The 17,356-nt window shown below is 40.2% G+C and overlaps 1 protein-coding gene across 1 annotated transcript; it reads left to right on the plus strand.

Annotated features, from left to right (window-relative positions):
- The first annotated feature begins 6,064 nt into the window (after nt 1-6,064).
- On the plus strand, nt 6,065-16,570 carry LOC108106772 (cuticle protein 19). Its single transcript, XM_017214013.2, has 5 exons — nt 6,065-6,217; nt 6,378-6,474; nt 15,069-15,185; nt 15,791-15,883; nt 16,187-16,570. The coding sequence occupies exons 2-5, from the start codon at nt 6,445-6,447 to the stop codon at nt 16,472-16,474; spliced, it is 528 nt and encodes a 175-aa protein (XP_017069502.1). The 5' UTR covers nt 6,065-6,217; nt 6,378-6,444; the 3' UTR covers nt 16,475-16,570.
- Nucleotides 16,571-17,356: the final 786 nt, after the last annotated feature.

A 17,356-nucleotide genomic window follows, 5' to 3' on the forward strand; every position in this document is an offset into this window, starting at 1 on the left:
ACGAACTCATGCAGAGCTCATTAACTAATTTAAGTGGCTACCCCGAAAACAGTGAGCCCCAGAAGTCTTCACATGAAGCGGAAAAACGTAATAATATTTCTGATTTCATTGGAAAAATTCCAACTGCTGAATAATTTATTAGGTTTTTGAGAAAAAATCCACAAAGGAATTTCTAATTAAGTCTTTTCGAAGAGGTGTGGCATTCACTTTTCGTTGCCACTGTGACATAAGCTATTTGGAACATGATCTTTTTGGGTTTTTTAATTTCCGATAGTTTAATTGTTTTGACATTAAAAAGTATGAAAATGATTTGTTTTCAGGTCGGCAGAACTACGTTACGTTCTCCTTCTGAGCTAAGGTAGTTTTTATGGCCCGAATGGTGTGCCCAAGTTGGTACTTGTATCTAGCCAACTTGATTGACATTAATTGCCAACTCGACTGGGCCAAGAGATGCACAAGTCATCACACTGACATCACACTGCACTTCTTATGAGTTCTCTGAGCAATTTTTTTTTGTTTCTTTTTTTTTCCTTAGGTAATTAAGCAATTCGCGAGTTAATTAAAACAAAAGTATAGAAAAGAATGCAAAATTTTGACAAGATTTATGTGGCCTGACCTCAAAAGTTTGTGGTATGAATTCAGCTGTGTGTGTGTGTGGGGCAATCCATGAGAACCAAGTGCATTATAATTATGGTATTATATATAAATCAGCGCATTAGGCGTGGCAAAAAAAAAAAATTAAAAGAAAAATTATACTCCACGCCCTCGCAACTCGAGAAAACCCTGAGACCAAGCCCATTCTCAGGCTGCATGTGAAGCCGCCAAAAAAAAAAATGCCAAGATGGCAAAGGAGCAGCGAAGTTGAAGTTTTCGGCGACGATAATAAAATCCCATTTAAGTTTGACGATAAGTTTTGACCATTAGTCGCTTGCCTGGGGGCTATGGGGAGGACTCTGTCATTGCAAGTTAAATGCCTTGGATTTGCCCTCAACTCGGGGCTTTTTTTCTCTTTGCCTTGGCAAGTTATGGAGCCAACTTCGGTGGGCTCACATTGCAATTGATAAGCAACTTAGGGGCGTGGCTAATGCCCTGCCAAAACTTGGCCAAATGTTGTCGCCCACTGTATTTGATATATATTCGGGAGGAAATTATCTGCCGCTGATCGAAATGTGTGAAAATTTGGCAATGGGAATTTGGCAAAGCGATTTGCGGAGTTTTCAGAATGGTCATGGGAGGGGGAGGTGAGTTTTAGTCGTTAATTTCAGAGGTATTTGGAGATTTATTATTGGGGAAGAATATTTTAGGCATTAAATGAAAGGCATTCTTAGAAAAATAATTCATTTTGTAGCTTAAAATTTGATAAACAGCTTTAGGGATTAAAAATCTTAGTTAAAATCTGGAAGAAATCTTTAAAACTAGAACAACGGCCTTAACTAACTAAAAGGCTTCCTATGAAAAGTTTGTAGAACTTTTTATACTACAATAAAGTAAACATTATTCTTCTTAAAAAAAACTAATAATCTTTTTATCTTTCATAAAATTAAAGTTTACTTTAACCTTCTAAGATTAATCACCAAAGAAAACACAAGTTTAAACACATTTCATTAGCAAGTCATATATTAAAAACCTTCTAGAGAATCCAATCAATTGATTAACTCGATTCAGGGCGCATTTAATTGACTTCAAGTTAATGCCCGGAGTCCTGGTTGGACATGTGTCTCAATCAGTGTTGTCCTTTGTCCTTCGCTTCCTTCCGCTCAACTTGTTGGTCGTCTGTTGCAGTCAGCCAGTTGGTTGCCTGCTGCCGAATGGACTGCAGGTGCCACCCACAGAGAGAGAGAGGTAGAGAATCCGTATCTGTATCTGAGCTTTTGTATCCGTGCTTCAGAGAAAACACGTAAACAAGTCAACGCAGGTTACGGCTCAATCGCTCAAGATCTCCCTGCTGATGAAAGGGCAGAGCGAGGGGAAAAGCTGAGGGATTTTTTCCCTTTAGCTGACTAAATAAAAATTAACAAGGATAAATGATGCGATGTCAGGGAATGTGGGTAATTGTCTAGCTGCCAGAGTTGCCATCCCAGATTACTATTTTCCAGTGTTTTTCTGTGTGTGTGTGTGGGAGGGTGGGTGTAAATTGATTAAATGCAAAATTGGAATATGCAAATGCAGCCACACTCACACACCCACACACTGAGTGCCAAAGGGCGTGGCTGAAGGGCGGGTGGCAAGATTTGATTTATGTTAGGTGCAAAGTTTTCCACAACTTTTTCCTCCACTTGGCCTGCCTCAAATTCATTCTTTTACCATTTTTTCTTTCTGTTTTTTTTTTTTTTTGTGGGGTGCAATGAACGCAAGTGCAGGAGATGACGATGACAATGAGGATGCACAAGTTGGAGAAGGTGTGAACGGAGAAAAAATTCGCTTAATTTGTCTAAAGGAAAGCCAAGAGCATGAAAATTTCCATTAAGAAAAATGGTGGCAAGTGTGGCAAGTGACAGGGAAAGCTCGACTTTAGCCCGAAGATTGTTACAGCAGCAGCAGCAGCAGCGCTGGAAAAACTTATCACAGTTGCTCGCTGGTATAATGAGAGCAATCAACAGGAAACTCCGGCAGAAGAGAGATCAAATCAAATCAGAAAGAAGTGCCAAAAGGAGTTGGCCATAATGAAGGCAATCAAAGGAGACGTTAGCAACTTTGCAATGATCATTACTCTATAAGTTTTTAATGAGACGACGCGGTTTTTTTTAGATATTTCTATGAAAAGAACAACATTTTACCTTTACGTTGTAGCCTTAAAGTCACTCTTTCAAAACAAACTTCACTTTTTTCTTTATAACAGATATGATCATCAAGGGGAAATGCCAAGCAAATCGAACGACATTTGATGCGCCTTCACTGCCAGTCTATCGGAAACTCCATTTGTTCCATCAGAAGTCCAAGACATTTAGTCTATAAATAGCAAATGCTAAAAAAACGCGCCTCCGCTCCGAAAAAAATGCAAATCATTCCGTCTGGACCGTCTTAAACCAAAAATAAGAAAAACAAAGATCGCCGCGTCTTCGACCACTTCTCACACCAAATTCAGAGGGCCACAGCGGCGGTGGCAGCAACAACAATTGCCAAAACATAGCACCAACATCGGGCAAACACAGCAACAACAGTAGCTGCAATGGCAACAAAAACATTACGTTAAGTTGCAACAATGGTCGAGACAACAATAACAATGCCAACCATGGCGGCAGCAACTGCAACAGCAACTGCAACAGCAACATCCAATGCTGGTGGCAATAAAATGCGGCAATTACATAGTTGGCTATTCTAATTCACTCATTTTTAGCTTGAAAAAGGTGCGCCTTTCCGGGGGATTGGAATGTATTTTTTGGTTTTACAGAAGAGGCAGCACTATCAGCGGCAACAACAACGTGCAACAACCATCAACAGGTGATTCGCCTGAATGTTGCACGAAATGGGTAAAACAAATTCGAGGAAAAATCATCTTAAATGCTTCTGCTGCAGAATCTGAGTCTGTTCTTTTAAATGTTAATTTTTTGTTGCTTTTTCTCCTCTTCTGGCTTGCAACAATTCAATAAACTTTAAAATGTCAACAGCTGGGCTGGCTGACTAGAAAAAACACACACAGAAATGGCCGTTGAAGCCCACGAAATGTTTGACTAAGTTTTGCTTCCGTTTCGCTTGGAGCTCTCAAGTGTCCACTTGATGAATTAAGCGGGAAATTTGCAAAACTTTATTACTTTGGACGGTTTTTGAAAAATGATCATCGAAAACTGAAACTAAGAGAAACGAAAAACTGCAACGGCATCGGCGGTGGCGGTGGCAACAGCTGCCAAGGCAATGACAACGAAACAAAAGTTGCCCAATTGATGTCAAGTTGTATTGTTGAACGGAATCAAAAGAGGGAATTTTCAACATACACACACAACTTGCACTAGCAACCATTATATAAAATTCGCCCCATCACATTGCTCTAATTACATTTTTTAAGACGAAATCTTTTCGTAATCGCAGCTACCACAAACTGCACTTGATTTCGAGAGCCTGGCTTAAAGAAATTTCAATGTGGGACAGGGATTTTGAATCCCAATCGTCGTATTTGGCCCCCAATCGTTAGCGGGTATTATGTTGTTAAGACAATTTTGACAGTACGTTCGCCTCCACGTGAAGAAGAAGTGTCTGTTTTGGGGGTCTCTTACATACACACACACATGACCGCAACTCAAGTGTCACGGAAATCAAAACTTAAAAGTAACCAAAAGTTGTTCAATTACTTTTCATAGCGGTCCATCGGTCATTGGACATGCCAGCAGGTGTAAGCGGTGATGGAAGAGCTGAGCTGAGGTTTTGAATGCCGAGTTAAGGTACTCAATGGATGGCTCAAAGAGATAGGTAAAGATAAAGAAATAAGGTACAACATGTTTTAAATGTATGAAAATTAGTAGATACATAAGACAGCATCGTTTAACAGATAGTAACATGAAAAGATATTATGCAAATTATTGCATAAATTTAGTTAAATTAATAATTTATAGGAGTATCTGGGATTAGCAATCACATTTTACCACTACCACTACCTACTTTCCATCTTCAGTTGAAATCTTTTGTAAATCTAAAATGGATTCTACACTTCTACACTTTCTTTCATTATAAAAATATCTCCCTAAAACTCTAATAAAAATCAACTTAAATACACCCCACTACCATAACTCAAAATCGTTTTTTTAAATAAGGAAAAAATACCTTGAAAAATTACAAAATCATCAAATAGTACCTACACTCAAGCCAGCAAGATTTTCCCATCACTGTCTTTCCCAACGAGATCTTTGGAAGTGTAGCTATTTTTCGTCTGATCTCTTCCCATAACAATTTCAATATCTAATTTTAATAAGGCAGACACGCACACATCAGCACCTCGCAAGTGGTCAATAAAAATGTGAAGAAACTCTGAAATCAGTCATCGAAAATAGATTGCTTTTAATTGTTATTTAATCTTGGCTCGTACAGAGAGCTGAATGATACATTCAAGGTTAATTGGTTATGGGATTTGATGCCTGACGGAAGGAAGGAAAGAGTAAGAGGGCAAGGAGGAAGTGGCTCCAAAAGCCCTCTCGACACGTCTTCGAGCCTTGTGCAATGGCCAATGGATATAAGAAGTTTTTCGGGGCATCGAATCTCTTAGCATGAGCCTCACGTCATAGATTGCATTTTCGGCAGAGAGGTAAGAGATGCAGCGGGAAATTGGGACGCCACATGAACACGTTTGTGCAGCTTGTGCAATTTTCCCCAAGCAGCCGCATCACGTACTTCTCACTTCAAACTTATTCTATGTTCTGCTGCTTTCCCAAAAGGCAAACATCAGAAAAAAAAAAAAATAAAACTCAAAGATATATACAGAAAGGGCGACTGTATCTTTGGCTAACTAAAAACGAAACCTATCATCTGACATTCCCAGTGACATTTTCATCTCGTCTCGATTTCAACTGCAGCGCCCGAGGGCTTAGACTTCATAAAAACTGTTTAAATATCAAATTTGGCCAACTATTTAATGGCCAAGTATTTAATGAAGTCATTCGGGGCGTTGCAGGCGGCTCTCCAACTCTTCTTGTTGTTATACATCCGCCTCGTAGAGCTGTCTTCATCATCATCATCCTCATCATTGTCTAACAATCCATTCATTTATCATCTTGTGCTACCCATCATCATCATCAGCAGCAGCAGCAGCAACAGCAACAGCAACAGCATCGTAATGATCGTGCCTCAACGATGATCTGCAACATTTTTCACCACCTCAACACTTGGCCAAAACGCCAAGCTAGGAGCGAGCTAGCGCCGCTCTCTTTTGGCCATTCTGAGAGTGAAGCCGAGTTACTGAGGCAGATGATCTAGAAGTTAGGCGCTACACAGACTTGCCTCAATTGTTCAAACCGCTTTTTTTTTCTGTTTTCGTTACTTTTAGGTGCAGTTGGCAACGCGAACGCCGCCGCTTCCGTCGCTGCCTCGGCCAACGTCGCTGCCAGCGTCTCGAGCGTTTATTATAAAAAGCAAGCGCATCTCCATTGTCTAACCTAATTCAAAACGTTCGTGTACTTCGTGCGGTTGTCTGGGAAACTTAAAAAGAAACTAAAACCACCTAGCAAATAAACTCCTCGTTGAGATTTCCACCCTCCGTTAAAACAACCCCTCCTATCCCGCCCAAGTGAAAGTAAGAGTCAAAGTTTTTTGTAAAAATCATAAACTAAAGTGCCTAAAAAAGGATTGCCAACTAAACTCTGTGCAATAATCACAAAAATATAAAACATATATCAATATAAATATAAATATAAAGCTGAAATCTAATAAATTTAATTCAATTTCAACTTCAGCCAGCGGCGTTGTGGATACATTTTTGCCATCGTCTGAACGTTAAATCGAAAACTCAACTCTAACAATATGATGTCCTTCAAGTCGTTCGTCTTGCTCGTAAGTATTTCTAAATAAATAAAACAAGGCCGTAAATATTTTTAAGAGAGAGAAAAAAAAAATAACTAAGCCTACATAAATCAGTTGGCCAAACAAATCATATGAGATTTTGCGGGCGGGCGTGTCCTTTGGCTAGAGCCAAACTCTGTGGAAAGGCCAACAAGTTAAGCTTGTTATATGTCAAATTTGTTTAGCGCTGGCAGGAGGAAACGGCTCGTGGTCACTCAGTGTCCTTTTCCAGCTACAATGTAATTTTTCTGCTGCGGCTTTTTCGGCCAACTTTAAATGGGATTTGATGATATGGCTAAAATGAAGGAAACTAACCATCAAGGCTGGTAGTTTCAAGTGGCTGGCAAACAATTTGGTTTTCTTTCTTCTTCGTTTTTTTCTTTTCTGTAACACTTGCCGTCAATGGCAACGAAAACGATTGCATAACTTGCCACACGTCTGCCACAGAGACTCGCATCATCATCATAATCCGAAGCCAAAGCCAAAGCCAAATTCGAATCCAAAGCCAAATCCAAATCCAAATATGAAAGTCAAGTGGCGAAGGGGACACAGCCGAACCCCGCTGAATCGAACAAATTGCAAATAATCAAAGACACTTAAGTGTCCCACTCCGACTCTCTGGTTAATATATGTACTCCCTCAGTTCGGATACGGATACAATATTTGGCAACATCTGTGCGTGCCGAGTGCCACGTAAAATACGCCCCAAATCTAAGCAATATTCCTTGATTGTTCCCAACTAAACACTCGACTCAAGAAGGCTAAAAGGTTAGCAGGCGGGGGTACACATGTTGGTAATAATTTTTCCCCTTCTCGCATTAAGGCAACGTTTAGGTTGAGAACACATCTGAAGGATATGGAAAAACCTTTTTTCCTCCTTTTTTCTAACTAAGAGTTTGTTAAGTTAGAAGAGTAATTTAGATTTTTACAACTGTCTGTAAATTACCAGACAATACACTTTTCCAACGTTCAAATTCCGGATTATGTTTTATATACAGTCAGAGCCCTAGTGAGACCATTCCCATTCACATTTATAAAGTTATTATATCAGAATTACAAAATTATTAACATTCCCAGGCAGAAGTTCCTTTGAGTTATCACAAACTTAACCCGCAATCAACTGCGCACTTGTAAAATCCATGGATACTTTCACTTGTTCGCCTTTGTTAAAGCATTTTGAATCGCGTTTTGGGACGACGCCCTTAAGCAGGCAACAAAAATGAAACAGACGCGCTGGCTGCTCCTTTTTTGTTGTAACTGGGGCGTGTTAAATTGTTGGTGCGACACTTGGATGCAATGCAGGACCAGACATAAGACCACACTGTCTGGGATCCATCCAAAGTCCCACGGCCCAGGCTCTAAAACAGAGAGAGAAAAGTTTAGGAAGAACTTTAAGGAACTTTAAAGTATAGTATATAAGTATATAGTATATAAAACAAGAATACGATCTCTTATGACTATGTCAAGATGTCATAATGATAGCTGCTGCAACTATTACAAAGATCCATAAGAAATTCCTGAAAAGTGAAGCTTAATTCGCCTACAGAACTTTCTCTGGCCAACTCCTTTCAAATTTCTCCCAATGCAGTTCTCCCACTCTGGACGTCTGGTCTGCCAAGCAGATAACTGGCAAAAGGTAGAGCTGACGGTAGAAAAGAAATAGAGTTTGAGAGAGCAGAGAGTAGAACTCCAGCCAGACGCGTGTAATTTGCCGCTTGTAACTTTTTGACTTTTCACCAGCGATTCCGTTTCCCCAAAGCCTTTTCTTTCTCCTTTTTCTGTGTGCCATTTTTGTTTTGGCTTGGGCAGAGGCCAAAAAACATCAGACAAGGACCCCCGAACCAAAACCAAAAAAAGAGAAAAAAAACGAGGAGACCAACTTCCTACTTCCGCCCACGAAAGGCAGACACTCGATAGACAAATGGCCGCTGGCCAGTCGAGTGCACGGGCTTTTGAGAACATCATGGCGAGCATGTTTTACATGTTAATTTCACCAGTTCTCCTACCCGCCTGCAGGAATAAACAACCATATAGCCACCCACATCATCCAAGTGATGCCCAACTGCTGCTGCATATTAATGCCGATGATCCCAGCTGCTCATTTTCGCACGCGAAATTTTCTGCTGAAACTGGTGGCAAAGAATCCGAGAAACGTTTGGTGGCAATAGGAAGCCAATGCCACACCACCATCGGCTGCACATTCAGGCACGCTTTTGAATTTCAAATGACAAACCTAAAATATTCACAGTTTGATATTTGAGTCCGTTGGCTGATGATGATGAGCTGGCAAAAAGCCTTCTTCATTCGAAATTCTCCATTCTCCATTCTCCATTCTGCATTCTGCAAATGCTGAATTGTTGTAATTTGGCCGAAGCGAATTGGAAATTATGAATGCGGTGCCCGGGTCAATGCTGCCTTCGACTCTGATTAGAGCCGCCTGATTATGGCCAATGTATCGCATGTCTGGCCAAAAACCCTTTCATTGGCTCTTTGCCGTCGCGCCGCTTGACTGCTGACAATTCGAGTGTAAGCGATTGCCCAATGAATGATGGATAGGCAGAGGGTGAATCAGAAGGATATATGCATTATGTCAGGCTGTTGGGAAACTCTACTGATATATATTGGGGAAAGTCTTAAGCTATCTTTGAGTCTTCGACTTTTTTTGAGTATTAAAAAAAATGGTGGCACGAAAAAGAAAGAAAGATGTAAATCCTTTAACCTTTCCATTTTTGAATAAAATTATATTATATTATATTATATGAGTCCCCCATTTAGTCTTAACTTATCAATCATAAACTTATTTAGTTTCTTAAAACAAAAATGTTTCCTTTTAAGAAGCGTATTCCCCCTTCGATCTTCTCCCAAAAGCCCTCTCCTCTTGCATTACAAATTCAATTTTAATTGAAATAATTTGGCAGATTTCGCTTGATGCCGATTGGCATTGCCTCAAAGCTGATCTGTGCTTAGGTAATTGAGCCCGGGGGTCGACGACGGGCGCTCAGACCCATTCTTCTGCCTTGGATGTATGCAATTTTGCGGCTTCACCGATATTTGCTGCATCTTTGTGCGGTTTTTATTGTCTTTGGCAATGGCTTGAATGCCGGGCTAAAACAAGAAAAAAAAAATAAAGCCCAAATAGCAAAAAATTAATGACGCTTGAGCAAGCGGCAAGTGCAGCAGTGGCAGCGGCAGCGGCAGCCTCAGATATCTCTATAGAAGAGAGGGGAAGAGGAGCTCTCAAAGGGAAATGGTAACCAGCCAACCATCTGCGCCTTTGTATGTGTGTGTATGTGTGTGTGGTAATCTAATTAAATCGAAATTTCAGCTGATTACAAAAGCCCAGCCTCCGCCTCTGAATCCGCTAATTGCCCAACCAAAACCAAAGCGTCCAACGCGGCGTATGCGCAATGTGGATAAAGGGGCACATCTCCTCCAGCTCCCTTGAGAGAGAGAGAGAGAGGAATTTTTAATTGCACTGTTTCGGGGCTGCATTTTTGTGGGTCCACAACAGCTGGCAATTGGAAAATTAGTTCACTGGGGTTTTTCACCAAAAAATGTTAACATTTAAATGGCCAAAGAAATAATTTTCGGTTTATAAACAAAAAGAAGTTTCCATAATGTCAGCCACATGAAACCAATTTCGGTAGCTGTGGCTGCTGCAGAACAATCGGGGGAGTTTTTAGACTTTAGATTCACAAAATTTTAAAAGAAAAATAAGAAAAATATTTAACTTTTCATTCACTAAACTAAAGAACAAACTCAAAGAGTCTGAACTTTAAACTTATTAAGTTTAATATTTATTCAATAGATGATCAATTTATCATAAAATATCTACCTAAACCATTGCTTAGTCAAATAGTAGTGTATAATAAGTTTAATAAATAATAAATAACAATGTCTATTAGCAAATAATAATCCGTTTTTTATGAAATAATCCCCCAAAAGAAGCTCCTCCATAGTTTTTATAACATTTTAAGTAATTGAAGCTGAAACTGAATAACTTGCAAATTCATAGCTGGCCATAAACAACTACTTGAGGTATTCGAACGTAACATATAATTTATACTTCGTTTTTTTCTCTCGCTATTTGAAAGGTTAATATCTTTATGCAGCGACTGGCGGCTTCAGTGTCTTGATATAGGTGTGTGTTATATAATTCGGGTTAAACAGGGTTAATGTGGTGTATGAGTGGGTCTGATTAATTTACGATCTGCCAATAGTTAGGAAAATTTTAGAGCCAAAGAAATTGACTTATCACAGGTGTAAGCCCAACCACAAGGAGGCAAAAGTCGTGAGGCAAGCTGGCCAACCTTTGATCTTTGGCATTGTCCTTGTAGCAAGCGGGGCACGTGACTCTTTGGCAAACAGCTGGGAACAAAATGGGAAACCATTGCACAAGGAAAAGAAAAAAAAAAAAAAAGAAGAAGAAACGAAAAGAGTTGATTGAAATCGACTGGTTGCGAGTTGCAAGTTCCAAGCTGCAAGTTGCAACAAAAGACTGAAGCGGCGAACTGCAATAAAAGTCATTTCCCATTGCAAAGCTCTCTTCGCCCGCCGCCTGCCATTCACTTGGCCCATTAACTTTTATTTTGCCAAATTTGCATTTCAATGCCCCAAAACTGGGGGAAAAGAGGCAAAACTAAACAAAAAAAACCGCACAGCACAGCAACATGCAACATGCAACAGAGCGATGCAGATGGAGATGGCGATGAAAAGGTCAACCAAATGTTTGTTGTTCTACTGAACGAGTCGCGACGCGGAGTCGTGTCGTGTGTTGCAAGTGCATGTTAATCTAACATCTATGTAGGGGACTTTTTTCGGTTGTTACTCTGGTAATTGCTGGGAAGCAGCTGCGGTGAGATACTATACAAAAAAATGTGCAAAAATTCCATAAATTAAGAGAACATGGCATCCATAAGTAGGAAGCCCCCCCGAGAGCCAAACCCCATCGAGACCCAAGTGTGGGCGTTGCAGAATGCTGCTGGAGTTGTCTAAGGTGCCGCCGTTCCAAAATGACGTAACTTTTATTGTAAAATCTAACATATATATCTAGATATATATACATATATGCCTCCATTCCCGATGACGTCTTAATCACAGGCACAAACATTGCAAACAAACCAACGAAAACGCCATGGCTTACTCGTAAACTGAGATCTCAAATCAACATTTAAACTCCTTTCCCAAGACAGGGGGGCCAATTAAATTAATTAAAATAAATGCAATGGCAGAAAATAGCATCCGTCCATCTAGATTTTTATGAAGACATCTTGGCGTAAACATTTTTATTGCAAAAAACATAAACTATTTGCGATCCGATGCGATCGGCTTAGGCATATTAAATGCTAACCGCCCATAAATCAACTGAGCTCCAGACACTCGAGTTTGCCATTTAAGCCACAGCCACAGCCACAGCCATAGCCATAAGCCGCATTCAAAAGGCGATTGTCATAAATAAATACATCTAAGCGGATCGATGTAATTCGGCAACTGTAAGCTCTGTAAACTGGGTCGTGATCTAATGTGAGGAGCGGTGTGAGTCAGTTCCTGCCGACAAATGTGAAGATTTGCACAATTATTATTAATATTTATAGTATGCAAAGCTCAGCTGGAGGTGGGTTTGACCTATAAACTTAATGGCAAAAAGCCAATTCCATATCTTCTTTGATGTTTAATTTACTTTGCTTAACTGCTTAACGCCCACCTGTAATTAATTTGAAATTATATTCACTTTGTGTTCTGGGTGGCCATCACTTGGAGTGACCAGTGGGCGTGGTCTCAAGATTGAAGTCTGAAAGTTGAACATATTTTTATAGACTTCCTTAGTTAGACTTCTCTATTCTGAATGATTAATTATGGAGTTGAGACGGCGATCGAACAAAACTTGTTGATTTAATAAAACAAATTCAATTATTAGCCAAGAGCCAAGAGCCCGTTGATGTAATTAACAACTCAGCCCCCCAGCAGCAGCATCAGCAGCAGAAGCAGCCATGTAGCATAATAGCCATTTAATAATAAGCCGGACAAAGCAAACAATTGTTAATTTATTGGATTGTGCACGATTAATGATGCTTCAATGCGAGCCGGCTCGTGCCTCTTGGCACTGCGTGCGATGAGTAATAAAAGTGCGGGCACTTGGCAAGAAAACAAAAAAAAAAAAACAAAACAAAACAACAAATATGAAAATCTTAATCATAGAGTGCTATTTTGGTAGCACCATTTCGGGGCAAGATCAATGCCACTGGCTCTGGTCCGCTGCCAACCATGGCAAATGGGAAATCCACAAACCATGGCAACCGAAGGGAAACCTTCAGTCTAATGTACATTTAACAACAATGAGAACAGAACTTGGACCACATAAAACTTCAGGTAGATGCAATGCTGGCGGTTGCCAAGGCAAAACTATCCAAGGCGAAGAGAAGATAATTATTAACTGGAAATCTGCCAAAAAAAAACTATATTGTCAGGCATAAAAGTGGGAAGAAACCTTTGAAAAGTTTATTTTTTTCGGTTTTTAATTAAAAAAGGAACTTAAAACTTAAATACTTCTGATAACGTAAAAATATTTAATATTCGTTTTCTTACCACAAATATTAAGAGTTATTTTTTAAGTTTTCCTTTCTTGAAGATTAAAAATTGCAACCTCTTACTTTATCTAACTCAACCCACCGTGGCTATCTTAAGTATCCAACAGATTCGTTGCCTGATTGTCTCAATCTTTAAGCCAGACAGTTGCCTCGATTCCTCCGCTTCTACCATCTTTTGTCTGTATCTTTTGTTGCAACTTGGCAATCTGCAATTTTTGGCAACTCCTCCTCCTCCTCCTCCTCCTCCTCCCCCTCTTGTCCATTAAATTACGACTGTCGTCGGGTTGCCGCAATTTATTTTGCGGCTCTTTTGGCTCTTTTATTTAATTAACACGCAAATTATTTGCCGTTATTTTATTGAAGTCAACTCGTAGTTGTTTTTTTTATCGTATTTGCTGGGCCGGCTAGAGATAATTACATTTGTTTTACACGGAAAATTACCGTTGACATGCTTATTGGCCAGCTTTTTTTTAGTGAGTTTCTGTCTGTACTTGAAGAACCTGAAGGTTAGGACCACCCAACGGGATAATTGCGGAAACTTCAGCGAAGTTAATTAATTTAAATTTAAGCCCATTTGAGGGGTGAGCAAAATGTATAAAATGACGCTGGAAATTGCCTGATATGCATCATTAAATTTAAGGGGAAATATAATGGCTGTGAAAGGGGTTTACTGGATTTATGAAAATTAACTTGTTGTTAAAGGGGATATACTCGATGATAAAGCAGGGAAAACTAGCTGATATTTGGTGTAAGATATAGTAATATATATAAAGAAATTAACGGAGAAGGTGAACTGGAAAAATAAGTAAAGCAACTTATATTATTACATGAATGCATAATCCATGAAATGAAAAGCATTTAAACTTAATGGTATATCATGTTTAGTAGTAATTAAAGCAAAAATTTATTTAAAAGATACCCAAGAAGGTAAACTGGATTTAAATTTAAATCTCAAAAAAAAACTCATTAAAAATTTCTAAAAATAAGTACATGGAAAAATAATTAACTTTATTTAGATTTTTACGTGAAATTAGATTCCTCATCGCGATTATAGATTCAAGTGAGTTTTTGCGATGGGAAAGCCTCGTGCGAAGCGGAATCCCGCTTTCCTTGACCAAATAGTCTCCCATGTGGCTGGAGTTACACGTTCGGCCAACACGTCGTATGCGCAATTAAGCAATATGCACACACAACTAATCAGCAAACAATGTAAAGCAGTTCCCACCTGGGATGCTAATGATAATAATGATCAATGCCCCACAGCATCGCCGCATAGAATACCCGGACTCTGAGTAATTTAGTGCCAGCGCAGCATTTCCGCAATCCGTTTCAGCATGTAAATTGAAAAGTTGGCAGCAGTAAAAAAAAAGCAAAACAAAAAAAGAGAATAAAAATAAAAAACACTAAACGAGACATTAGATGACAGGCAGAAGCCCCGCGGCTTGGCCTGGCCAAGTGGTTATGGCAACTGGTTGACCGGCGGCTGTCAGCCAACTGATGGATGGCTGCAATCTGCAATGTGGCTGCGTTGACGAGCTGCCGTCAGCAGCATGTGTGTGTGTGTGTGCATCATGGTGCATGTGTCAATTAGCCGTGTTTAAAGAGCGGAATCGGCGGCAGATCGCCAACTAACCTCCGCCATTTGCTGCCCTTTTGCGGGCCGATGAGCAAACGCCTTTCGGGCACGTTCTAAATAAATTGCCACCACCATTGGTGGCGATGGCTCCGACTTTGGATGCACCTGCTCTATGGCTGAATGTCAGACGCGATCTTATCGCCGCTTCTACATCCATTTGCAACCGTTCACTTTTCAGTTCGCCCTCTTAATTTAACCTTTAAGTCAGTGATATAATGTCGCACCAAGTGCCAGGCTTCTTACACTGCGAAAAAATAACTTGTTTGTTTTATAAAGACACGAAAATATTTAACTCTTTCAAAAGTATATTTCAAGTGTAGATTAACTTACTAAATTAAATTTAATTCAATGTAATTTTACAGAGCTTATCCCTCGCTGCCATCAGTGCCTATGCCTACGCCCAGATCGCCCCTGGCTCCAATGCATACCTCCCGCCCACCAAGAACGGCTACGATTATTCGGAACCCAAGACCCCATTTGTGAGTATATATCTGCAATCTGAATTATCTGTCTATGTGGCTATATGGTAGGGGAAAGTAGAGGGGCGGTAGAAAGCTACGTATATGGCCCGGCCAAAACCGCCTCAAATTGAATCCCAGTCAACGGACTAATTACGGCCATCATTCTGGGAGCAGTTGCAATGGCACTGCCACTGGCAGAGGCAGCCAACTTCACTCCGGCAGCTGAGATTTGTCGCCGCATTTATCACCCGAAGTGCTGTGGCTCAACTCAATAAATGCTCCACGTCATGCTGCTGCTGAATGTCGGCCCAAAATGATGGCAACATTTCGAATCGGTGAAGGGCTTTGGCTTTGGCAGTTCAAAATGACTGGAAGTTAACCTTTCGAGATCCCCAAACCAAACGGCAGATCGTTGCGAAAATAACACAATGCAGGTGAACTTCCATAACGCGAAGTTCAACAAATCAAGTTTTCTTTCAGGTTCGAGTTGTAATTCAGTCGGAAAGATATTTCCAAAGACGATTAATGGGGAGTTAAACGTTTTTGCTTTCTGTGATGAGTAGTATTTTAAGTCATAAATTTCCTTTAGGCTTTATTATAGTTTTCCATTTTTAAACCCACAGAAGCCCAGCCAACCTGGCAGACCAGCTGCGCCCGGACCACGGCCACCAGCACCACCCGGCACTCCCCGCAACATTCCCGGTCAGCCAGCCGATGTGAGTATATCATAATCCTCACAAGCCATTATCATTATCATCAGACATTAAAAAAAGATCAAAGATCAGTTGGTAATATGCCATTGTAATGGATTTTCCAAAGATCAATCTTTATTTAAATTTGATGAATCACAACACAATGTTGACTCGCAGATATCAGTCGTTAACAAGTGTAAGATCAAAGATCAGTTTGGCTTGCCAAACATACAAATAACATTATTATGAGTTATACCAAGATTTTTAACTACATTTATCTTGAGACATCATAATATTTCTAATAAAAACATTTTATTATCAATTTAGGACCACGTTCACGTTCCCGGCATGCCGTACGACTTTGAGTACGCTGTCCAGGACCCTGAGACCGCCAACGACTATGCGCACAAGGCGTCCAGCGATGGTGATGTGGTGACCGGTGAGTACCGCGTCCAAATGCCCGACGGACGAACCCAGATTGTCCGCTATACCGCCGACTGGAAGACGGGTTACCATGCGGACGTTACCTACGAGGGTGAGGCCACGTACCCACAGGGTCCCCAGCCTGGAGCACGCGGTGGCGGCGGCGGTGGTGCCGGTGGGTACAAGTACTAGGCATGGGTGGTGCTTCGACTGGGTCAGCTGGGGTCACATATCTTGCGAAACGTGTAAGCCTTACGATATACCAATAAAAAGTATTGATAAACTAAAGCGACACCTAGTGTTTGATTTTATGAACTAAGGTTTATTTCCTTGCTTTACGATAAAGGACTGACGGTCCTGTGCACACCACTGCTGTGGTATTTAAAATTGGTGAAGTTCTTGGATAAATCCTTTTTGGAGGAACTTTTTGATTTGTTGTCCTTATGTTTGTTGAATATTTCAAAATTGTATTAATTATTTATTAAGCCATTCGATTATATAGACATATCACAGGATGTTAAATATAAATTTGTTTTCGAAAGTTAATTTTAGAGATTAATAAATACTAAGGCAGACAATATTCAAAGCAGTAGTAATCAAAAATTGATAACTTTTATATGCCATTGGCTAATGAACTTTTGATGCCCTCACCTTTTGATAACTTTTAAATGACATTGGCTAATAAGTTTTCGATCCGCTCTAGCTTTCTTATCTCTTATTCTGCTATTTTTTAGGCAGAGCGATCAAAATGCCCTCGGATTTTGCATCGCCTTTTTTTGTCACCGCAGTGCAGTTCCGGCCATATAAGAATAAACAATTAAACCTTTTTTGTGTTTAATTCATTTTAGTAAATAATTCACATTTCTGAATGCCCGCATAACCAAATCGCCCTCTGTCGAGCCTTTTCGCAACTAAATTTAAATGCCTCCCTTGACTAACGGCATCTGAGCAACTCCCGCGCAAAGTTCTCCTAAGCGAAAGCTCCTTCATTAGCCAACTGTCAACTTTCACCAGCTGAAGCAACAGATGTTCGGCCAGCTGGAAGGACACGCACGTCAACATAGTCGAAACGCA

The sequence above is a fragment of the Drosophila eugracilis genome, unplaced genomic scaffold (genome assembly GCF_018153835.1).
Source record: "Drosophila eugracilis isolate 14026-0451.02 unplaced genomic scaffold, ASM1815383v1 contig_1172, whole genome shotgun sequence".
NCBI classification, from domain to species: domain Eukaryota; kingdom Metazoa; phylum Arthropoda; class Insecta; order Diptera; family Drosophilidae; genus Drosophila; species Drosophila eugracilis.

What these genes read in the sequence shown, in the direction of transcription:
- LOC108106772 (XM_017214013.2), top strand. Translation starts at nt 6,445, where the DNA reads ATGATGTCCTTCAAGTCGTTCGTCTTGCTC. An exon ending in TCAAGTCGTTCGTCTTGCTC is followed by an intron (nt 6,475 to 15,068) that starts GTAAGTATTTCT and finishes GTAATTTTACAG; the next exon opens with AGCTTATCCCTCGCTGCCAT. An exon ending in CGGAACCCAAGACCCCATTT is followed by an intron (nt 15,186 to 15,790) that starts GTGAGTATATAT and finishes TTAAACCCACAG; the next exon opens with AAGCCCAGCCAACCTGGCAG.